The sequence below is a fragment of the Lepidochelys kempii genome, chromosome 3, assembly GCF_965140265.1.
Source record: "Lepidochelys kempii isolate rLepKem1 chromosome 3, rLepKem1.hap2, whole genome shotgun sequence".
Taxonomy (NCBI): Eukaryota; Metazoa; Chordata; order Testudines; family Cheloniidae; genus Lepidochelys; species Lepidochelys kempii.
Genome location: NC_133258.1, coordinates 102,160,431 through 102,185,802, shown reverse-complemented (window position 1 = coordinate 102,185,802; position 25,372 = coordinate 102,160,431). Strand labels below are relative to the sequence as shown.

The window sequence follows — 25,372 nt, the reverse complement described above, 5'->3', positions numbered from 1 at the left end:
TATTTTCCAAATTTTTATTTGTGCACATTCATCAAGTGAAAAAGATAACTTTTACAGCTTCTTTGGTGCCCAATATTCAGCATACAAAAATGTAAAAGACTATTCACAAAATAAAACACAAGCTCAAACTAAAAAAATGTTTGAAAGGTAGTGCACATCGTGACAGGTTTGCTTATGAATACACAGAAATTACTGCAAAAATAAATAGAACGTCTTTTTAAAAGCAGCAATTTCATATCTTGTAAACTTTCGTTTTTACAATACAGCACTGTTCAAAATAAAATCCAAAGGGACTGGAGTTTACACTGTGGCCATGAACAAGTAAAAGAGTCTGTATTTCCTCAGCTATTGTTGGTCCAGTTTTCCTTTTTTTGCTTTTAGTCCAATGTGCAGCAGTCTTTAAAGGTGCTTGGTTAGGGAACCTAACCATTAAGTGGTGAATTATAAAATTTCCTTCCTGCTTTCAAACACGAATGGGTAAATCTGCTCCACAGCACTGGCAACAGCCTTTACGTTTGGCCCTGAGACATTTTAAAAAATAGAGAGAAGAGGGAGAAAAAGTCAGGGCATTAAAAAGCAAGAATGTAACAGTACCTCAAAAACCATTCAGCATATATCAGCTAGCACAACTTTACACTGTAGACACACCTTTTCTCATATTCAAGAAAGCTACTAAGTACTTAGAGGAAGAAAATAATATGCAACTTCTAGAACCCATAATGACATTTGAACTGGTTGTTGACTAGATTAGAAATTAATAACTCCACATCTGTCACTTTTATTTCATAAGAAATTATATACTGTCTAGTATACTGGAATAGAAGAATCCCAGCAAGAGTGGGGTTAGAAAGCATACCATATGCTTTCTGATTTGCTACTGTCCTCAGAACCTGTATACCCACATCAAAGGATGGCCACTTCAATTTCTCATTTCATTGAGCTAACCAAGGAAACTATTTGTAAGTGATGGATTTTAACCTCTGTCTCAGTTATTCGACAGTTCAGTATAACAAAAACTTGATGGGTCTGTAACTTTGTAGTTTGGCTTATTTGATTCCTCTGCCATCAACCTCAGGACACAACTGTTAGCCCAAAATCTGGTTATCTCCTCAAACGGGAAGAATACTCAGGTTATCATCTAAACCAGTGGTTCTTAACGTGGGGTGCACACACCCTCTGGGGGTGCCAGACATGCCAGATTTTTTTAGACGGTAAATCATCGAAAACACAAATTAAGCACAGGCACGTAAGTACAACTACTTTGTTTCATCAAACCTATGTATTTATTAACATTATACATTTTTAACAATTACCATAATAAACAAACAAAAATATATCTAGGTTTAAAGAACTGACCTACTTCAACAATTTTTGATAAGGGGTGCGAGAACATATTTTGATTTTTGATAAGGGGTGCAGTAAAGGTTAAGAACCACTGATCTAAACTAATCTACTGATGCTTTGGAGACAGAAATGGAGAGAGAGTCGGTGATGTCTGCTGGTGGCACTAAGTCACTGGGTAACAAACTATGAAGCTTGCAAATGATTGAGCAGAATGACAAAAAAAATTAATCTTGGACAGGAGTATAGTGATGTATTGACCAAAATAGTCAACTTTTCATCCATACTGATAGTGTGTGAAATTATGATTTCCTCCGAGGAAAACTATTTTGGAGGCTCAGTAAAAAGGGTCTGCCTAATTTGCAGCAGTATTTTAAAAAAGTGTAGAAAATGCAGAAAATACAACTAAAATTGTATCAAATGCTAACATGCCCCCATTTATAGTACTGCCAACTTTTTGTGACCTGAGATTGTGTCTGTGGACTTTCTCAATTAAGATGACGCCTGCCCTTTATGCCTTTAAAAATCCCTTTCTAAAGATATTTTGGATTGTGGAGGTGGAAAAACTAGGATTATGTACCCCAGAAGAGAAAAGAGTTAGAAAGGAATTCATTAATTTATTCAAAATTTTGCAGCCCATAAAGCCTTCTGGGTCACCCAATGAAAACAGCCAGTATTTTTAGGCAAAATAAAGATAAGTTCAATAATATTTCAGACAACTTATATAATTCACTGCCTCTCAAAGTCAGTATCAAATATCACAGCTGGATTTTTAATGGCCTGCATAATTTAAAAACTATTAACAAAATTTGTATAAATGAAAACTAGGACAAGGGTAATCAAGTCACATGTTTCATGGCATAAACTGATTACTGCTGGGGTCCCTCTCTGCCTCATGGATAACATTGCCAGTTTGGTTGAGTGAATTTGGGGAGGGTTTTCTGCCTTCTTGTAAAGCGCCAGCTATTGACCACTGTCAGAGACAGGATACCAGACTTAATGAACTAATGGTTTCACCAGGAATGAGAAGAGGACTTCCGAAGTTTCTTCCTAATGTAGTGATCTTTAAAGAGATCACAAATCGTTGTATATCCTATTTACATGCAAATTTCAGGAAACATAATTTTAGTGCTTTTTTGTACATTTACAAAAATAAGAAAATGGACCAGGAAGAAGATCCTTCTCATATTTTCAAATCTTGTGAGGATTATACGAGGCCTATCAGCCAATATACTCTGCTTTCCAGGCAGGCACTACTGAATGCAGTGCACCTCCCTCCAATTTGTCTGCTACCACAGAAATAAGAAGTTCTAGAGAACAATGCGCAGTAACATCCAGCAGGCCGGGGAAAGCAGAAAGAGCATGAGTAGGTACATGGGTCTTGCAAGGATAGTAGTGATTCTCCCAAAGTTGAAGACCTGGAAGGGAACCTCCACAGCAAGACAGAGGATTGTGGAGGTTAGCACAGGGAGAGACGAGAGACAGAGAAGTTGAGGAAACCCAACATGCATTTTAGGGGAAGGAAAGCTGGAGTTGATGATACTGCCACCAGCTTCCTCATTTCTTTTTCTCTCTTCATCAAGCCTGTAACTCTCCCCACACATGTCATTTTTTTAAAAAAAAGTATTTCTCCTGAATTTTAATAGAGATTTTTAGTTACAAAATATAAATAGTTAAATCACAGTTCAATAAGTTGGCTGCATTTCTGGGGAACATTCAAGCTTCTCATTTATTTGAAAAGTAATTTTTCTTCTATGTTTGGCTGTCACTAGTTCAAATTAGCTTGCAGGAACATTTACATTTTTGGGTAGGTTTCCATTTTGGATGTTTGTGGGTTTTAGCTATAATTATTGCAGTCAAAAGAAATGTATTGTATAAAATGTTAGGTCTTGGTAAGGATCCCATATCCCTCCCCCCCAAATACAAGTGTCCCTAAGCATGATTTTAGATACCAATATCTTATCTGTCATTTCCAATCAATAGAAATTTAGCATGGGATAATTCCAGATCATGTGTGTCGGAGTTCTATTTCCCACAGTTTTTGAATCCTTTTTTATTCATGTTTTTTCCCCATTTTAGCAGGTGTTGTATTTGCTCTCAGCTGATGTTTGTGCATATCTGGGAAACATGGTAAAGTCCTTCTTGAGATACGGGGCAGAGGATGCCAAGTAGGAATAAAGGGGAGGGGGAAAGGTGGCACGAAGCCTCCAAGAAAATATATATATACACATATACATACATATATATTTATTTTAATTTCAGGACCAAAGTCAACAAAAAAGTTCCAATGACTGAGGAAATCCATTAGATGTCTGGCATCTAGGAAGAGATTTCCCCACAACTATTTTAATTGTTTGTTTCATTTTAAGTTTCCAGCCAAGGTTGTGTGTAATTTTTCCATCCAAAAGGGGCAAGAGGAAGTTTACCCAAGCGTTTGCCAGACTTGGACCAAAACCTGAAATAGGGCAATCTCTAACACCCCCTAGTTGTTGGTCAAAGGATGATGCTGCCATGTTGTACTGGCTGTGCCTCTCTAGTCTCAAGGTGCATGCCTGTGATAGTAACTGCTGCTTAAACAGCAGTAGTTTATGGGACTGTACAGAAGAAAAATGAGAAGGAAGGTTAAAGTTTTAGAATTTGTACTTAAACAAGCAAATATCCTCAGTCTCTGGTATATAAGCTCAGTTTCCTCATATGCCTCATCTCCCCAGAAACTGACTACATCCACGTGTACAAGACAAACGTATTTGATCTGCTGGGAGTATTGCATTCTCCCACAGTTATTCAGGTATTTTCACTGAAAGACAAATTATCTGGCAGCATTAAGTACAAATGAAATCTCACATGCCTGTCTCTCTGTTGCTTTGAAAGTCTAACTGAACTCCCATGAAACAAAGTAAGTTAAATATTTATTTTGGCATCATAAAGTACCCGTTACTGTGATACTTCCTGTTGAAAAAATCTGTAAGGTAGCTCTGAGAGGTTTTATTCTGTAGCACACTGCAGGATGAAGCTCCGGTTCATAACTAGAAAACAGAAAAGATTGTCAAAGACACTTCTATATTTGCTAATAAAAAGCTGATACACTGAAGAAAAAGATAAGAATTCTCTTAAGACCTACTGTACCTAGCATGAGGTCTATTATTCTTCGTAAATTCTGGCAATCTGATTTCAAAGGGCATGTTGCATACTGCTAAAACATTGACAACCTTAAAATCTGTGAAAATTACCTTTTGGAGAGAGAAAGAGAACAAGAATAAGAAAGGTTATGATATTTGATACGAAAAAGATATCTTCTGACAATAATTTGATTATTTCAACCAACAAAACCCTGTGTTTAACACAAAGCTGACAAGAATAGGAATCCAAACAGAACTAGGGTAGAATTTTTAAATACCTAACTTAGTTCTGAACTATATTTGTAATCCAATAACTTGTCTAGCAAAAAACCCAACCAAACACACAATTGCCTTCTCATGTAGATTCAATTACATTTAGAATGAACATGCATGGTCTATATTACTGTAGTAAGCATGTGTGACTAAGTTAAAAATTAACTAAACCAAATTATTCATGAAACACCAAAATAAATGACACGGGGAAAGCTTGGTTTGTAGTGTTACTAGAACCCACTAAGGTGTTACATAGTTAGTTCATATTAACAGTTTATCATTATTTTATTTAACAGTTTCTCCCAGAGTTAAGAATAAAAAAGAAAATGAGAGAAAACTGCTTGTTTGTTTTTTCTCCAGTAGCTAGTTCACAGAAAGCCATTTCCTTTCTCTTTTTGAAACAAAAAGCTAAACTGCTGGCTTCCAATAGCCTTTTATCCACAGCCACACAATGCTACAATATGGTGGTAAAATGCTTCTGGCGAATTACCAGCAAAGCCAATGCAATGGTGGGAGATTTTCCTGAAGCTGTTAACACAGACATGGCCAATGAAGACCCATTTTTGCTCAAACTTAATTAAAAAAAAGAAAAGAAAAAAAAATTTGCAGCCTGAGAATGAGTCTACCAAATTTCAGTTTGAACAGTTAAATTACAAGCAGATGAAAATGACCCCTTAGAATGGAAATGCTTGTGCAATATTAATTAGACATCAACATGTGCTCTGCCTATAACGTTCACTCTTACAATAAAGTTAGGCCACATTAATCTGTTTCTGCACCTAAATGAACCAGTTTATATCCTATAAAGCCATTACTAAAGCTTTACCAGGGTATATATTTCATCTGACTTAATTCAACATTCTGCTCCATCGTTTTCACTTTTACATGATATCCAATACTTAATACCCCATCACTTAGTTTTAAATCACTTGATTTAATGCACTCAGGATAGTAAGAGTTGCTGTGGGCTGGTTGCCCACCTCTAAAATTTGGTGGTCATTTTATATGCTAAATAACCTTAAAAGTAGGCCATTCTTACTTTCATATCATCACTCTGATGTCTAGCTACTTGCCTGATAGTAAATGTATGGTTTATTTAATTAAATTAGAGCAACTGGTTGGATGATAGCTCTAAAATGTCATTATATGCCCTTCTGCTCAAGGAACAAACACCAAACTGAATGGTTCTATCAGCCACGCCTAAGTCATTTACAGTAGCAGACCTTGCAACTGAATGGTAGATGCAACTGACTCAAGCTCAGGCAAGGAGGAGTTCCACTTTTTAAGTTCTAATTCAGGAGTAAATCCTGGTCGCAGTGCACAGTGGCTAACTAGACTATAGCAACTTGCTTTAGTTTAATTTAAAAAAACAAAAATCAAACTTGTAGCAGTTAGGAATTGTTCACCATAATGGCTATCCGAAAACAAGATCCATTGGGAAAATGTGTCTGTTCATATGACAACCATATTTATGCCATTCAGAATATTTTACAAATGGATGGGGCAAATTTCCACTTTTCTTCAATGCAATCCTTTTAGAGATTTTGAGTATAAGGAGGACATATATATTATATATATATATATGCAGGTGGTTAGTTTACCCAGCCTCCTGAAACAAATTTCTGTTCATTAGCTGATAAGGAAGCCTGGTGCTGAACTACCAAGTGGGAGCCCCAAATAAATACAATCTCAAGATAACTTGCGTTGCTACACAATGAGAATTTGAGTGAGAAAATGCTGGTTATGAAATTGTTATAGCACCTCTTCTGCTGACTATCTGTTCTGAAAGGTCCAAACATGCTATCCCCTATCAATAGAAATACATACATATCCTATTGTTCACCCCTAAAAGAGAAGGTTATTATCAAAAGGATCATTACCTGAAAACCTAGTTTCTGCAAAGTACGAGCTAATCGTCTGGCACCAAATTTAGCTTCTTCTTCACTATAATTTAAAGGAGAGAGATAATAAGCAACTAGCTTTACTAATAGTTACTGCAATAAAACTAAAATTTTAAGATGTATACATACACACGTTCACATACTTACATATGTAATCACAACAAAAACTATATTAAAAAACGTTAAAATGCAAAGTCAAGCGAAGAAGTGCCAGCATTAAGATAGCCTGTACGTATGAAATCAGCTCCCTTGAGCATATGCATTATGACAGTGTTTTCCAAACAGCAGGTCCCGACCCACCAGTGAGTCTTGGAAAGCATCTAGGTGGGTCACTTGTGTCCCAGAGGTGCTCTCCCCACCTGCAATCTCACTTCCCCTGGAAGGCAGCAGTGTAGGGAGAGGGATTTGGGCAGCAGCAGCATGGAGGAAGCAGCTGAAGCCAGAATTGGACAGTCAGCAGCCTGGTAGTGATTGCGTGGTTGTACAGTCAACACCCTTATAGTGGTAGAGAGGCTTGCGTGTCTCAATGACCCTGAGAGCGATGCTGCCTGGAGTCATGTACTCCCTTAGGGTCACCCATGGCAGAACTGTCAAGGGCGAGGTTCCAGACAAAGTGTAATCCAAGAAGTCCCTAACAGCAGAGCCGATGGAGGATAACTGCACAATAGAGTTGAAACTGTTGTGTAACGTTATAATGGCTGTGAAGGTGGATGAAGGCTGCAGCAGATAGAGAATCTCCAGTTGTCATGGTGTCCATGCCACTGGTTTCAAGTCCTCTATCTGTCAAGGACAGTGTGGTGACTTTTGTGCACCAGTCTCCCCATTTTAAAAGAAGTCCGGCACAGGCATCTTCCAGCTTTTGGGAAAATATTGCACACACAAGTCCGGTGGCGATCTGCGAGTGGTGACAGGAACAGGACAGTGAAATCTGGATGTTCCTAGTCACAGACTGACACACAGGCGGTGGGTGTGTGTTACAGTTGTCCTGCTCAAGGATTGAGGAGGGTCGAGCATCTCTGCAGCTGCACCCACAACTGAGCAGTCCTTTTTCGGATCCACTCTGCTCACCCCACATGGGAAGGGGGGTTAGAAAAGGTACCCTAAAAATAGTCTTGCCTCTGTTTTTCCTGGTTGGACAGCCGCATCCAGCAGGATCACCACTTCAGCGGTCGAAAATGTAAGGAACTTTTCAACTTTGGAACTTGGAACATACGTACCCTGATGGACAACTCAAACAGCGACCGACCAGAGTGACGTACAGCCATTATTGCTCATGAATTGAGTCGGTTTAACATCAAAATTGCTGCTTTGTCCGAAACTAGAAGAGCTGATGAAGGACAGGTGAGGGAGGAGAAAGGCGGATACACCTACTTCTGGAAGGGAAAATCTATAGATGAACCCCGATTTCATGAAGTGGGCTTTGCTATAAAGAACAAAGTCATAAGGAGTGGGTTGGGGGCGGGGGGAAGAGAACCTGGATTTGTGCTGGAAATGGCCCACCTTGATTATCATACAAATTGTAAGGAAAGTGATCACTTTAGATAAGCTATTACCAGCAGGAGAGTGGGGTGGGGGGAGAGAAAACCTTTTGTAGTGATAAACACCCATTTTTTCATGGTCTGTGTGTATAAAAAAAATCTTCTGCATTTTCCACAGTGAAGTGAGCTGTAGATCACAAAAGCTTATGCTCAAATAAATTGGTTAGTCTCTAAGGTGCCACAAGTACTCCTTTTCTTTTTGCAAACTCATAAGGTGCCTCTCTGAGATACCAGTTGGCATCAATGAGCGGTTTATGACACTCCGATTGAGGCTCACCAAAAATCAACAGGCAACTATTGTGAGCGCCTATGCACCAACACTGGATGCCAATGAGAATGTAAAGGAAGATTTTTATTCTCAGTTGGAAACCATTTTATCGGAGACCCCTACAGAAGATCAGATCATCCTTCTGGGGGATTTCAATGCAAGTGTTGGACGAGACTCAGACCTGTGGAAAGGAACAATCGGGAAAGAAGGAGTTGGCAAAAGCAATTCAAATGGAATTCTGCTTTTGACCAAGTGTGCTGAACATGAACTTATTATTACGAACACTCTTTTCCGACACAAGGAAAAGTTCAAAACACCTTGGAGACACCCACGGTCAAAGCTCTGGCCTCTCCTCGACTAAGTCATAGCTCGTGCCTGATGTACTTCTCACAAGAGCAATGACAACTGCTGATGACTGTTGGACTGATCATAGCCTTATTCGATCCAAAATGAAAATTAAGATCGCTCCCAAATGGAGGCTGCAAAAGAAGCAGGTCAGGTGCAAACTGAAGGTTCAAGATTTGAAGGACTCTATTAAGCATGACCACCTCCAAGCAGTCTTAGAAGAAAAGCTCCCATCAGAGTTTCCGGAAGAAACTGAGGAACATTGGAGCCAGTTGAAATCAGTAATAATCAATGCCTGTGAGGAAACCATAGGCTACCAAACCAGAAAACATCAGGACTGGTTTGACGAGAATGATGCTGAAATTGAGCAACTCATCAATGAGAAGAGAATGAAATTTCATGCTTGGCAGAACAACATAAATCGTAATACAAAGAGAGAAGCCCATCCCAAGGTGAGACTGGAAGTCCAACGTAAAACCAGAGAACTCTAGAACAAATGGTGGACTGAGAAAGCACAAGAACTCCAACATCTCATGGACATCCACAATACTTGTGGTTTCTGTAGTGCCACCAACGCTGTTTATGGGCCAATTCATCATGGTATCAATCCTCTTCACTCTAAGGACGGAACCACATTTCTGAAGGACAACGAAGCCATCAATTCTCACTGGAAAGAATGTTTTGAAGATCTCCTTAACTGTAATTCAATGGTTGCAGATGAAGTCCTTGAGCAAATCCCTCAATGACTATTTAGGGATGAGCTCAGAGACTCTCCCAATTTTTATGAGGTACACAATGCCACCAAGCATATGAAGAACAACAAGGCAGCAGGTCTAGATGGGATCCCCACTGAAATCTTCAAAGATGGTGGACCAGAGCTAATTTGTCAGCTTACCTGCTTACCCTTAAAATCTGGATAAAGGAGGAGATACCCAGTGAAATGAGGGATTCCCTGACTGTCACCCTCTTCAAGAAAGGGGATAAAGTGGATTGTGGAAATTATCGTGGTATCTCCCTCCTAGCCATTGCAGGCAAAGTTCTGGCGCGGATCCTTGCAACCTGCCTTCTGCCCATCAGAAGAAATTTTAGAAGAGTCACAGAGTGGTTTCCAAACAGTGTGGAACTTCAGTATGCTGATGACAATGCAATCTTTGCCCACTCTGAGAAAGATCTTCAAACTATCTTGAATGTGTTTGCCGATGCTTACTCATGTCTTGGTTTCACTCTTAATATCAAGAAGACTAAAGTGCTCTATCAGCCTTCTCCAAATGAGGTATTACCTGCTCCATCTATCAAAATCAAGGGAGTGACACTGGAGAATATCGATCATTTCCTCTACCTTGGAAGTCATCTTTCAGCAAAGGCAGATATTGATGCAGAAATTCAACATCACCTGAGCTGTGCCAGCATAGATTTTTTTTTGTTTACGGCACAGGGGTTTTGAAAATCATGACATTCGAACAGACACCAAGCTTCTTGTTTAATCAAGCCGTTATTCTACCAACACTGTTGTATGGGTCCGAAACTTGGACAACTTATAGACACCACTTGAAAGTCCTTGAGAGGCACCATCAATGCTGCCTTCGTATGATTCTGAAGATCAAATGGGAAGACAGGAGCAACAATATTAGTGTTCTAGAAGAGGCAAAGACCACCAGTATCGAGGCAATGATCATCCATTAGCAATTCCTGGTCACACTGTCTGGATGCCAGACCATCGCCTCCCAAAACAGGTCCTGTTCTCTCAGCTGAAAGAAGAGTACCATAACATGGGTGGACAACAGAAGTGTTATAAGGACTTGCTGAAGGACAACCTAAAAAAGTGTAATATTGACATTGACACTTGGGAGACACTTGTCCAGGATCGCTTAATGGAGTGAAGTCCTACATGCTGGTCCCCTGCAGTTTGAACTTGCTTGCCAACAAGCTGAAGAGGACAAGAGGCGCAGGAGGAAGGAGAAACTGGCTTCCAGTCATGGTCAACAGCCTCCTGCTGAGCCCAAAAACATCTGCTCCCATTGTAATAGAATTTGTGATTCAAGGATAGGCCTTATTAGTCATCTGAGGATCCATAATTCTCATGGAAGATGATCATACTCGGTAACGAGTGAACGCCCATCATCATCATCAGTGATCACGGCCCAGCCGAGGGAGAGAGGGACCAGCTGGGGCTGCAGGATGGGGCAAGGCAGGGAAAGCAAGAGCAAGGAAATGAGGGGGAGTTGAGCAGGAGGCTGGAGGGAGAGGGGAGCTGGAGGGCTGAGAAAGGGAGGGAAAGGGAGGTGAGGGGGTAATGGTGGGTCCCCCAAAAAGACAAAATGCATTTGATGGGTTGCCTTAGTAAAAAGTCTGGGAACCACTATATTATGTTACAGTCTTCAATTACAGGATCAATATTATGTTTTCCACAGGACCTTTGCTTCATTCAGTTCACAGCATGGACCTGCTCTGGGGATAAATCTGGGCTGTGTATTGAAGGGGACTGTTGTCTGTAGAACCCTGCTTCATATCAGACCCCTTCCTCAGCCAGTCTCAGTCCTCCCTGTCCCAAGACCCAGATTCCGCCCCTCCCCTCCACCAGCCTGCAGTTTCACTCTCCCTCCCTCTGGCTCTTTGTCCCAATCTAGTCCCTTGTCCCCTCTGCATTGGAGCCACGCAGCAACCTGCTTCACGCAGCAGGAGGTCATGGAAAACACAAGAGAGCCAGGCTCCCAGTTCAGGTGCCAGGACCCAGACCTGGCACAGCCCACAGCAACCCAGCAATTGCAGGGAAAGTCCTGCTCAGTTCTGGGCTGGAGTATGCCAAATGAAGACCAACTCTTCAGGGAATGTAGCTGCTAAAACTGAAGAAGGCTCTATTGAGAATGTGCAAATGGAGATTCCCCCCGCCCCCCCAGGGTTTAGAACTTGACCAAATTTGGATGGATTTTCACAGAGACAGTAAAGAATACTCCCCTGACACAAAGTACCCCACTTCCCCACACTCCAATTTCAAGTCATTGCTCCAAAGCATGGAGATGTTACAGTATTTAAAAGAAAAGGTTGCCAGACTTTTTTTTTTTAAAATGTGGGTAAAACAATGTATTTTTTCCCTAGTGTCATTCTCAGAAATAATGGTTGAACTGTTTTAGTTGAAATTTTCAAAAAAATTCAGCCTGAAGCAGACATTCAGCACAAAAAAATTCTACCCAAAGGGTTAAAGTTTGGCAAAATTATAAGCAACTGTAAACAGATTCTTATAATGGGAACTGTCGTGCAACCTTCATAATAGGTGGTTGTACCAGAGCTGCCAATAATATATGCAATAGATTTCACGATAATAAGTGGTATTTTCCAATGTCGTATACAAGAGTTTCATCCAGGAACAATTTTTTCCCTCTCCTTCAAAAGAGGGATTTTACCTTGTGGCTCCTGTGCAAATAACTTTTCCTGAGGACCAAATTGTGGCCGTAATCCTAGGTTTCCTAAGTTTCATTAATACTTTCTGAAAGAATTAGAAGAAAAACAGGTTTTAGTGTATGTGTGATTTCATACTGAAAAAACAAGTGTTATACTAATAAAATACTTCCTTTATTCTATTTTAGCCTTGAGGACTGTTCCTTCCTTGCCTTCAGAAGTTAAATCAATATCAACTCCTGAGAAGAGCAAAATAAACCTGAAGTATCTTAGCCAATAAGCAAGTATTAAAGTAACAGGCTGGCTGGTGGCTCAAGTGAACAGAAATTATTTAAATAAACTTTTTTAAGGCTGGTAGCATTGTGCTATAATCATCTTTGCCTGTCACTATGACCACATCACTGCTCTGACTCTTTCCACTGATTGTCTCCTTCTGCACAAATTCAAACTCCTTGATCTCATCTGCGAAGTTTTACACAACTTCACTTTGTCTACATTTCAGATCTCATTTTCTTTTGCTTCCCCAAGCATCCTTCCTCTGCTAATTCCCTCTTGATTTCTCACTGTGCTTGTCTCCTCCTCTAACCTGTGAAGCTGCCCATACTTTCACACCATCGCCTATACCTGGAATAGCTTCCCTACACCAGTATACCTAGCAACCTCACTATCTTGCTTCAAAATCCCACCTCAAAACTTGTTCTTTGACTAGCATTCAACATTGATCACAACTTGAGCACTTCCCTGCTACCACTCATGCTTGACCATGCCAGAATTAATAAACACAAGATTGTATAATACCTTTCTAACAAGGTGTTCCCCTATACATTGGAGCTAACTGCACACATCAGATTTAGTTTCTCAAGGCAGTGATCCGAGTCTTACTTTATTCCTGCACAGATATGTGCACATCTACAATAGGGGGCTATATAAATAAATAAGATTCAAGCCAAGTTTTTGGCATGTCAGAATGGGTATTTTTCTGGCCAGCCCAACTAACCCTACATGGACAGGAAGATGGACTAGATCAGTGTTTTTCATTGACCAGTCCATGGACTCATGCCTGTCCCCTGAAACTTCATTGACACAATACAGAAAGGCAGCAAGCTGGTCCCTGGGATCAAAAAGTTTGAGAAACACTGGACTAGATGAAGGCAACAAGACTTTCTCCCTGTTTACTTTAATATTGGGTAAGGGTGCACCAGAAACAAACTGCATAAATTTAATTTCACAACATTTCTTATGGCTTCAAAGTACTGCAATATTTGTCTCCTCAAATTTAGTATCCAAGAACAGATACAAGCCTGGCAAACCTGAACAAGAAAGAAACTGGAAGAAGTCAAAGAGATGAGAATCCAGCCATTCTAAACACAGTTCTGCTACATTGACTTTGGAATTCACACTACCAACTACATCCAACATATGGATATTGACAGAGCTCTAGTTTGATAAACATGTATAAAAGTTAGTCTAGTTTGGCATTTGAGATACATTAAATTTCTTACCCCAACATCACGCTTGTAGATCACATTTGCTCCCTCTAATGCAATCTTCCTCAAGTTTAAATGACATCTTGTTCTAAAAACACATACTACATTTGTGATTAAAATGTCCAATGCAACATCACTGTCTGCATCCATTGGGGTGGTTGAAAACTCAGATTCCCCACCAGCATACCATGAAGATCACATTCTGAAAAAGAAAACAATACAATTAAAAATACTGTGTCACACAGTTGTCTAAAACTATCCCTTTCATGTACCTTAGTTCCTTAATTGAGACAGTTTTAGAATCTGGAACTGGAGAATAAATTGTATGCCATTCTGACTCATTTATGGTCTGTGTTAACCACACAGTTTTGCATCCTGTGTATCAGAAAACAGGAAACCTATTGCTTATTAACACTCATGTTTCAATACCATGAAACCAACTTATCAGAAATTGTCATGAAAGAACTAATTATACATAAAAACTGGGAAAAAAATTAAAGGAATAAGATATCTTAATTATACTATGCTGTTCATTCAACAAAAATATTTTTAAAAGCTGAATATGAAGATGAATTAGTATTTCTATGAAACAAAGGAAAAGCTTTATAGCACCTATAAATGATAACCTTTCCTCAATTCCTTCCTCAAGTCAGTGCAGGATAAAGTTAAACATAAGGAAAAATTTGTTTCTCACGACTGTTTCGATTAATGATGATTACATGGATGAAATTTAATTCCAAATATAAGAATCAAATATTTGCCAAAGTTTATGCTTTGGAACTATAAGCCTTCTCATTGCCTGTGAAACTGTAAGATATGCACAAAACATGAATACGTTAAAAGAATAAACTGACTTTGAAAAGTATTTTTTATCCTTAAATTAGTTTTCCTGTATATAGTTAATGCTATGAATGAACTGGGAGGAGAGGCACTTGGTTACACTGTGTCATTCTATTATATTCTTAACATTGTGTTTCAGTATAATGTAGGACTACAACAGGGGTGGGCAAACTTTTTGGCCTGAGGGCCACATCAGGGTATGGAAATTGTATGGTGGGCCATGAATGCTCACGAAATTGGGGGTAGAGTTGCGGGAGGGGGTCAGGGCTCTGGAGTGGGGCCAGAAATGAGGATTTCAGGGTGCGGGAGGGAGCTCCGGGTTGGGGTGCGGGCGAGGGGGGGTGAGGACTGGGGAGGGCTGGGAATGAGGGGTTTGGGGTGCAGGAGGAGGCTTCAGGCTGGGCCCAAGGGGTTTGGAGGGTGGGGGGGGATCAGGGCTGGGGCACGGGTCTGGGGTACAGGGGAGGGGTGTGAGGGCTCCAGCTAGGGTGGAGCCAGGATTAGGGGTTTGGGGTGCAGGAGGGTGCTCCAGGCTGGGACTAATGGGTTCAGAGGGCAGGAGGGGGATCAGGGATGGGGCAAGCTATTGGGGCACCGGGGTGTGGGTGAAGGCTCTGGCTGGGGGTGCGGGCTCTGGGGTGGGGCTGGGGTACAAGAGGGGGCTCTGGGCTGGGATTGAGGGGTACGGAGGGCGGGAGGGGAAATAGGGCTGTGGCAGGAGATTGGGGCACGGGGGGGGGAGGGGCTCAGGGGTGTAGGCTCCAGGAGCCACTTACTGCAAGCAGCTCCCAGAAGCATGTCCCCGCTCCAGCTCCAAGGTATGGCCAGGCGGCTCTGCGCACTGCCCTATCCGCAGGCGCTACCCCTGCAGCTCCCATTGGCCAGGAACCACGGCCAATGGGAGCTGCGGGGGCGGCACCTGTGGATGGGGCAGAGCGCAGAACTGCTTGGCCACACCTACGCGTACTTCATAGGAGCCGGAGGGGGGACATGCTGACTGCTTCCTGGGAGCCGCGTGGAGCAGGGCAAGCCCCCGACCCTGCTCCCTGGCGGGAGTGGGGCAAACCCCCGACCCCACTCCCTGGCGGGAGCTGAGGACCACATTAAATGGTTGGATGGGCCGGATGTGGTTCGCAGGCCGTAGTTTGCCCACCCCTGGACTACAATATTAAAAAAAAGAAACTTTCACCATTTGATGGTTAAAAGTAGTTCCTGTTTCATGTCAGAAACTACTTCAGAATTCTTCTCTCCTACAAATAACACATACTGGCATATTAGATAAAGTGAGTGAGGTAACATCTTTTATTGGACCAACTTCTGTCATACTTAAGGATTGTTCAGTTTCTCATTTGTGAAAATCAGACCAACTCTGAAACATTCCAGAGTTCAAGTGCTCTACTAGTAATACACTGAACTTTCACTTCCCACTGCAGACTTGTTTTTTTAAAACCAATTATTTCAACACAATATTGCCACTAACAATTAAAATTCAAATAGAACTATGCAATAACAGCGTCAATGTTTTTTGTCATTTTTACCAGCAGACACCCATCCTCCCTAAAATTGGATAGGAAAGTCAGCTCCTTTGGTTTTGTGGGGGTGGTTTTAGTTTTGTTTTTTGAAGCAGAGAGGAGGTAGGGGAAGGAAAAGAGAAGAGAGATATATAAGGGTATATCTGCACTGGAGTTGGGACCATGCCTTCCAGTCTCAGTAGACAGATAAGAGCTAGCTCCACTTCAGCTAGCCTGCTAACAATTGCGGGGTTGCCACTGTGGCATGAGCTAACCACCTGAGCCCAGGCATGCCTAACCCTCCAGGTCCAAGGTCAGGTGACTAGCCAGTGCCACAAGGATGTCTCCACTGCTATTTTTAGCATGCTATCCACTGAACTCAGACTCAGGAGATCAGGAGTGTCTGAGCATGGGTGATTAGTCACTGCCACAAAGTCTGCACTGCTAGTCAGTGTGCTAGCTTGAGTGGAGGTAGCACATCTCTGTCTATCCAGGCTGGGAAGCATGCTCCCAGCTGCAGTGTAGACATACACTAAGGGTCTCACCGAAGCACTACAATTTATTTTCGTAACTTTTTACAAGAAAATATAGAAAAGTAAAAATTTTAATGCTGCTTGTTAGGAAAATCCTTGAAAAATTACTGGCTAGCAAAATGGGCAAGAATTTGGCAAGGAAAGATTCAAAAGCTAAAGCAGACCACAACTCAAGAGATGGAGGACACAGTTAAGGTTAAGATTTTGTCACGGTTATTTTTAGCAAAAGTCACATACAGGTCACAGGCAATAAACAAGAATTCATGGAAGCTGGAGCCTCCCAGCACAGAGATGACAGACTGAGCCTCACCACCCAGGACTGATAGCCCAAGTCCTGAAGTTGCAGAGGTAACGAAAAAATCACGGAATCCGTGACCTCCTTGACAGACTTGTAAGCCTTAGCCATAGTACATCAAAACACTGTTGATCCATTAGCTGAAAATCCAGTAACACCCCATACTGAATGAACACAACAAACAGCAAAGAGTATAATGAAAGAAAAGCTGTCAGCCTTAAGATAAATTCTCTACACTGATTCATGTTATAAAAAAGCAGGCGGCCAGGAGACAAGAAACTGCCACATGTAAAAGGAGCCCATCACATATACTCCCTTGCTAAATGAAATACAGAGGCAAGGTCAAAATATTTATGAGAAATAAGCAAGAGGGAAACCAAGATTGTTAGTATCAACTTTTCCACCTAAGCACTTTTAATGTTAATTTGCCATGCATTCTTGGCCTCCTATCACATGGCACCCTGCCACAACTTCTGACCAATAGTCTTCTCAGACACACCTTGAGTGGAGGACTACAGCTGGATAACAAGAGAAGCAGGTTTCAGAGTAGCAGCCGTGTTAGTCTGTATCCGCAAAAAGAAAAGGAGTACTTGTGGCACCTGAAGTGAGCTGTAGCTCACGAAAGCTTATGCTCAGATAAATTTGTTAGTCTCTAAGGTGCCACAAGTACTTCTTTTCTAAAAGAGAAGTAGCAATCATCATATAGTAGTGACACATTGAAATGCAGATGTCTTTTACATATGGAACTGGCTGCTGTGTGATCATCGTCTATTTCACTCTGCAGCTGGCTCCATATCTGAAACATTATGTCATAGCTCTTGGCTTGTCAGACAGAGGAAAAAGGAGGCAGGGGGGAGAGAGAGTAAAAGAATCAAAGCAAAGGCAAAAGAATAGCAAGAAAGCACAGAAAATGATATAGGGTGTGGAGGAGAAAGAAAAACGGTAACTAATATTTTTCTACGGAGAACTGTACATATCCCTAAGCTTCCTAATGCCCTATCATGTCTGTTTATGATGGCCTATTACAGTATAATGTTTACTTAACAACACCACAGCAGCTGTTAAATAATGTAACTGCTTTCCTGGGAGATGCCTCCAACTTTTTATCACAAAACACCCATCTTTTAGAGGTAAATGCCAGCTATACAATAGAAGTGGTTAAGAACAGTGGGTACAGGGTGGAGAGATCACAAAAACAAACAATTCACAAATTCAATGTGGGAGCTGAAAATTACCAGTAAGAATACTAATATACTGTGGGGCCCAGTCAATCAGAGTGATTTCATCCACAAGAATATCATCAAGAACAATTTAAACGTGCAGATTTTGGCAAGCTGAAGTTTTATATTGTAATAGTAATGCACCTATTTTCATCAGTAATATTCCAAAAGTTCAGATGATGCAAAGCACATAACTGGAAATTTGAAAATGAATTTTAACTATAACTTTATAATTGTAGTCTACAGCTTGTGACAGTTACTTGGTAAAAAGTGACATTTGTTATACAAGCAATATCTGAGCCCAATGTAAAAGACTAAAACCACCTTCCAGTGGTTGAAAAAAACAAACTTGAATATTTAATATTTCAATGTTGAGTGTTTACACAGTAAACTACTTCAGATGTATAATACTGATTTAAGTTTCCTCATTAACAGCAGCATGTTGAACAAGCTATTTAATACAAAACATTATTACTTTAGTGTTCTTTCAGAATACGAAGCCACAAGAGTCAGGAATTTCATTGCTGGAGTTCTTGTTCACCCTTTGTTACATATGCATAATGATAAGGTCTTTCATTACATGATCTAATAACATTGAATAAAACAAGAGAGTTCCCTTTTGTGGTGTAAAAGGTGGGGGGTGAGGGGGAGAACTGTCTTTGTCTCAGTAACAGTCCAAGAAGTTGGATAAAGGAGGAAATCTAAAACAAAATCTTCAGACATTCATTTTAGTACAGTATAACATACTGAGAACAAAGAAAAGATTCTGGGGAAATGAAGTGTGGTGGGCTACCATCCCTCAAGATAGAAATACAGATTCAGCTTCATGGTTATTCCTTTTTAACAAAAGGGCAAATCAACAATATTCACAAGAGGAAAGATGCAAAAATATATTCAGAGTTTATATATAACTGTTCTTTAAATTATACATAACATCTTTGCGAGGCAGCATGGTTCAGTGAACATGGTACAGACACGGGGCAGGACACAATAGGGTAAAATCCTGGCCCCAGTGAAGTCAATGAGTCACCTCTAGTATCTAACCCTAACTCTGCCACTGACTTGCTATATGACCTTGGGCAAATAACTTAATCATTGTACCTCAGCTTTTCTGTCTTTAAAATGAGGATAAAAGTGCTTATGTACCTTTGGTAAAGCACTTTTTGAGATCACTCAACCAATAGATTTATAGGGCTCACTACTATTACTCCAGATGTAGGAACTATACTTGTAAAGCAATGGGACAAGAATGGAAACAAAGTTTCCAGTTCTTTATAAATTGTGCATTTATTATTATTATTATAATAACAGGCCAAATTCCTAAACCTGCCCTATTAGACTCCACTAGATTTTGTTGATTAGCTCTGTTCATGAACTTTCCGACCTAAAAGTATTAAAAAGATACTGTCAACTTAAAGAGTATTGCAACATTGTGCCAGTGCTTGAGAAGCACTAGTTAGTGTGCTTTTTATTGTCCTAGCTTAGAAAAATGCCAAAGGTAAACAGCCTATTTGGGGGGAAGCAAATTCAGTATTATGTTTTTCACTTTTAATAACCTAAAATATTAGTTGCACATGCACAGAAACATTTTAAACAATACTTAACCCGACATGTCATTTTAACAGATAAAGCTACTACCTTAAGATCGCTAGAAACAACTAATTAATAAAAGTTCAAACCAGTCTGTAATACATGGACACTGTCATAGGTTTACTGATGACGAGCCTTAAGGTCTTTCGGCATCTGAATCTTGATGCTATAAAGTACTGCGAGGGAATCAGCTGATGTAAGGGAATAACTACTCATGGTTTATGGTGTTACCAGAGTCTTTTAATGAAAGACTTAATGGCATACACTTACTTTTGTGGTGATACTAGTCTTGCTCTGCAAACCACTTTGGCCTCAGTCTCACTTTGGATCTGCGTGGGAAGACCACTGTGTAGTTATAGAGTTCACCCATGCAGCTCTGACTGCAGAACTAGGGCCTTCATAGGCTGTTAGCCAATAGTGGTACTGCCATTCTATTGTACCAACATCCATGTGATGAAATGATTAAAACTACACCACTTATTTTGTATGATAGAAATAAAGCTGTAATAGAATGCTTTATGTTTGCTTTCTTTTGTAAACAAAGACTTACGCTCTATTTGGACATTATTTTACCTAAACGCTGAAGTGTTCCTTAAAACATAATTGATGGTCTGAATTCAGCAGAAAACATTCCTGGCCTCAGTAAGCCTTGGGGGATGCAGATGTTGACTTCACAATAATCTGTTTTATTTAAGGGAAAGGTTAGCTTGCCACAAGAAAAAAAAAAAACACAAAAACTCCCTAAACCTCTAGCTCTGTGGCAGGAACTTGGGAAGCTACTCTGGGCAGAGAGCTTCCCAACCAACTAGTAAGCTTGCAGCTCTCAAATCTTAGGAAACATCAATCCCTCACCAATGCTGTGTAGCTCATAGTTAGGTCCCTACCAAATTAACGGCCATGAAAAATGCATCGGACCATGAAATCTGGTCTCCTCTGTGAAATCTGGTCTTTTGTATGCTTTTACCCTATACTATACAGATTTCACGGGGGAGACCAGCGCTTCTCAAATTGGTGGTCCAGACCCGAAAGGGAGTTACAGGGAGGTTACAAGGTTGTTGGGTTTATTTTTGGGGGGCGCGAGGGGGTGTCCTGGTTTCCCACCCTTACTTCTGTGCTGACTTCAGAGCTGGGTGGCCACAAGGCAACAGCTGTTGGCCAAGCACACTGCTCTGAAGGCAGCACCCCACCAGCAGCAGCGCAGAAATAAGAGTAGCAGTACCGGAACCCCCCCTACAATAACCTTGTGACACTCTGCACAACTCCTTTTTGGGTCATGACCCCTACAATTACAACACCATGAAATTTCAGATTTAAATAGCTGAAATCATGAAATTTACGATTTTTAAAATCCTATGTCCATTATATTGACCAAAATGGACCGTGAATTTGGTAGGGCCCTACTCATAGGAGTTCCAGTAGCACTTGTGTAATGCCTCTATTGTCTCAGTGAGGAAATGATTTAAGAGTCCAATTTCTTGAACACTAAAACAGACTTTAGAAGAGGAGGCTGAACCTTTCCCTTCACCTTATTGGTTGTCTGCTGGGTCTGATGTATGTTTTTGTGCACGTGTATGTAATCTGTATATCACAATCTCTCTCTCTCTCACACACACACACACACACTTGTCATGCAGTGGTTCCTCTTAGTTTCCTAATTAGATGACTGTCAGTCAACCAGAAAGAAAGAACCCACCCTTACATTAGGATACCAGATGATAGATATTTTGTCTCTCAATATCATAACCATCATGTGACATGGCTGTCAAACTGGGCAGAGGAAAATTTTTTCCCCTGATCAAAGATGGCCACCATAATGTCTAAAGTAATATTTTGTTTGCACTGTATCTCATTTCCCTCCCTTGTGTTTGGTGTGTTGTGTTTATTTAGATTTTTGGTTTTTATAGATTGTAAGCTTTTAGGGCAGAGTCTGTGTGTTTGTACAGCACCTACCACACAGGGGCATTGGTTCCTACTGAGCCCTTTAAGTGCTGCTGCATATAACTATTATTGCTTGTATCCACTGTCAAGAAAGTACACTGGACCCTCACTAGAATGCGTGTCTATATAGCGCGAATTCGCATATAACGTGGTCGCAGCCATGGATCCCAAATTTAATTACTATAATTGCAATTCATTTTAACATGGTCCCCACATTAACGCGGTACCGCGCATGAATCCCAAATCTCGTGTTCTAGTGAGGGTCCAGTGTATTTCCTCTTTTGAGCTGGTGGTTCTCTACAGGTTCACAGTTTAGGAAACTCACTGTATCCGAGACCACTTGCTCCTAGGTTAATTTTTCCTTTTACAGAGCACTTACTTAGCAGCACAAAATTGCTAACATGTTCCATTCATATTTTTCTTAGGGACACTGTCAGGCACTTTAGACCTCCAATCTAGGTTTTGAAGGGAAAGGAGGCTTTATAAAGCCTAATATTTATAGAAATATTTTCATTAAATATATACAAAATAGCTTTAAAAGCCTTTATAAAAGCTGTGTTAAACATTCCTTTGCAGTAGTTGCTGCAATGTCTAGGTTGGATTATGCTGCTGCATCAGAACCAAAAAATAAAACTGACTAGATTCTTGTTTTGGAACAAACTGAATGAAGTACAAAACATAAATGAACAACATAAATAGACAAAAGTAAACAATGTTTTTTAGCAATGATTTGTTTTCTAAACTTAGCCAAAATCTTTTCATGGAAACATGAACGTTAGATTTTTACTTAAACTTTTTGTTAAACTACAAAGCATTTAGGCCTAAATCATGTGACAGTTTCCATTTCACAAGGCTGATCACCTGGGATAGATTCTATATCTCCTTTAACATGCCGCCACCAAGGATTAATCTAACCTACAAATGTTATTTTAGGAACTTACAAAAATCATCCTTTGAGGGAAGTGGGGGGGGGGGGGGGAGGGTTGGTTAAGTATTTGCCATCTTGAGGAGCCTCTATTGGTTGCCAGGAAACAGTGTTTCCCATGGAGGATGCTCTTGTCTCGTTCTCCTCCTCCTCACTTTCCCCTTCCCATGGAAAGGGACAGTGAGAGGACGGGGTGGGGCGGGGGGATTGGCCAAGGGCCTGAACTACGTTTTGTGCACGCACCGTTATTTCCGCAGCACCCCAGCTGTGGGGGGGAGGGGAGGGGAGGGGAGGGCCCAGACACTGCTCTGATCTCTGCCCCACGCCGCCCAGGAAGGAGCCACTAGGCGAGAGCAGGGGTGGGAGCGCCACAGGGCTGCGAAGCCCGAGCCCCGCGCCCCCCAGCTCCGCAAAGGGCAGCACCCAGAGGCGCCTTTATTGGGGGGGGGGGCGCGCGACACAGAGGCCGCGGGCGGCTCCGCGCTCGTTCCCGGGGGACCGGGCCCAGACCGCGGGGCGGGGAAGGGGTCTCGGAGCGACCTGGACGCAGCGGGGCTCCCCCGTCCCCCGCGCGACACCTGCCTGCCCGGCCCCCCCGCGCCCCGGCCCCGCAGCGCCAGACCCTCCCCGGCCAGCGCCGCGGGTGGGCGGCGGCGGCTGCAGTTACCGCGTGGGCCGGCGGTTGAGTGTCCCCGGCTCCGCCGCGCGCGGCCCGGTTGCTACGCGCCCCGTCGCTCTCGCTCTTTGTTGTTCCGGGTCCCGGGCCCAGTCCCCGCGACAATAAACATCGCAAAACGCGGCGGCCATAGAGACGGCCCCGGCTAGAACGGCCGGCGGAAGTGCCACGAGGGCCGCGCTGCGCACGCGCTTCCGGTTTTTCTCTCCACCTCCCTTCCTCCCCGCCTCACGCTAAGCAGCTCAGCGCAGAATGCGCGTGGGGACGTCTGCGGGGTTCGGGGCCGAACGTCCTGTTCAGGGCAGGGTGGGCTCGAGCCTCTTTACCCCCTTCTGCAGCCTGAGCTGCCCCTGGGTTGCTAGTGGCGGCCCGTGCGAGCCCCCAGGCTCCATGCACTGCTCAGCAGCCTGCGAGAGCAATGCTTGGGCAATGCAGCGCAAGTCACTCGGGGTGCGGCTGTTTGCTCCTCCCAGCCGGGTTATAATCTGGCGGGCAGTAGCTGTCCCAGCCTGGCCACCTGCTGCCTTTGCTTGTTCCAGGTATTTTGCAAAGTGGTTTTGTCCAGCGGGTTTGCCACTGCCCTTTTAACTTCAGTGTCATTTCCAAATTTGTATGCTGCGTTGTTGGAGCTGTGTTGTTGGTCCCAGGATATTAGAGAGACAAGGTGGGTGAGGGAATATCTTTTATTGGACCAACTTCTGTTGGTGAGAGAAACACGCTTTTGAGCCACTCAGAGCCCTTCATCAGGTCAAGTTCAAAAGCTGGTCTCTCGCCAGAAGTTGGTCCAATTAAATATATTACCTCACCCACACTGTGTCTCTGACTTCCAGATCTGGTTTAAATTTACACCAAAGTAACATGAGAGAGAGGATAAAGAAGAGACTGGATTATATTTTATTTTGTTTGTTTTTAAGTTTATCTGGTCAAGAAAATCATCTGGAAAGTGGAACTTCTAAGAGGTCTACATGTGACTGCAGCTAGCAGAAAATGTTACTGCTTACAGCCTGACAGGCTTCACTGTTGTGAAAGAAATGTCCTGTGGCTATGCACATAAAGAGTGTGATTGCACTATATTCAGTATTCAGTCTCGCAAAACATACAGTTTCAGTCCCATACATTGCTCTTTAAAATATAATTTAAGAACATGTAATAGCAGAAAAACTAGATTAATAGGAGTATTCCAATAATGTCTGTTGGCAGGGGGCTACATGTGATTATGGTGTAGTGGTTAGAAAACTTGGGAGTCAAGACTCCTGGATTTTGTTCCCGGTTCTGATATGGACTTGAAATGTGACCCTGGAGAAAATCACTTAGCTTCTCTGTACCTTAAATTACCTCCTCATAATATGGAGATGATACTACTTCATAGCGGAGTCGAGAACCTTGTCTGAAAGGTACTATACAGTGCAATGTATTGCTCTTATTTAAGGTTTTCTGAAGCTTTAGTTCTATAAACTAGTACTTTTTATGTAAGAAATTACAGTGAAATAGTACTGATTGTGCATAGGACAAGTGAAACTGATTTAAAATTGTTACTTTAAAAACTCTTTCAGCATTGGGACAACTTTTTCTACATCCACATTAATTTTCACCCCAAAAATAGGAATTGATTAGGAGCAATTTTTGCAGATTTTCCCATTTCAAATATTTTCTCTAGCCTCTAGGAGAATATTAAGAATAGCAGTGCTTCTTATAGCAATTTTTACTTTTTGCAGCATTGGGAACATTACATGCCCTGTCTTAATACTTATGTGCAACAGGACTGCCACCTTGTGGCTCATGAAAGGGACAGAAACTTACATAAGGTGAGGTGAAAAGAAAAGGAGTACTTGTGGCACCTTAGAGACTAACACATTTATTTGAGCATAAGCTTTTGTGAGCTACAGCTCACTTCATAGGATGCATGCAGAGGAAAATACAGTGGGGAAATTTATATACACAGAGAACATGAAAGCAGGGGTGTTACCGTACACACTGTAACAAGAGTGATCAGGTAAGGTGAGCTATTACCAGCAGGAGAGCGGGGGGGGGGGGGGTGGGATTGGGGGAGAGAACCTTTTGAAGTGATAAACAAGGTGGGCCATTTCCAGCAGTTGACAAGAATGTGTGAGGAACAGTGGGCGGGGGGGTGGGGAATAAACACAGGGAAATAGTTTTACTTTGTGTAATGACACAT

The 25,372-nt window shown here is 41.8% G+C and overlaps 1 protein-coding gene across 2 annotated transcripts; it reads right to left on the bottom strand.

The window, feature by feature from the left end:
• Window positions 1-23,386, bottom strand: TBPL1 (TATA-box binding protein like 1). Of its 2 annotated transcripts, XM_073337351.1 has the most exons (8): window positions 23,188-23,386; window positions 20,231-20,338; window positions 13,684-13,870; window positions 12,187-12,269; window positions 6,614-6,677; window positions 4,468-4,571; window positions 4,273-4,367; window positions 1-521 (listed from the first exon to the last, which is right to left on the bottom strand). In XM_073337351.1, exons 3-8 carry the CDS (start codon window positions 13,816-13,818, stop codon window positions 442-444), a joined length of 561 nt encoding a protein of 186 aa, XP_073193452.1. In that variant the 5' UTR covers window positions 13,819-13,870; window positions 20,231-20,338; window positions 23,188-23,386; the 3' UTR covers window positions 1-441. The 2 variants fall into 2 exon arrangements, with proteins under 2 accessions (XP_073193452.1, XP_073193451.1); XM_073337350.1 differs by lacking the exon at window positions 20,231-20,338.
• Window positions 23,387-25,372: the final 1,986 nt, after the last annotated feature.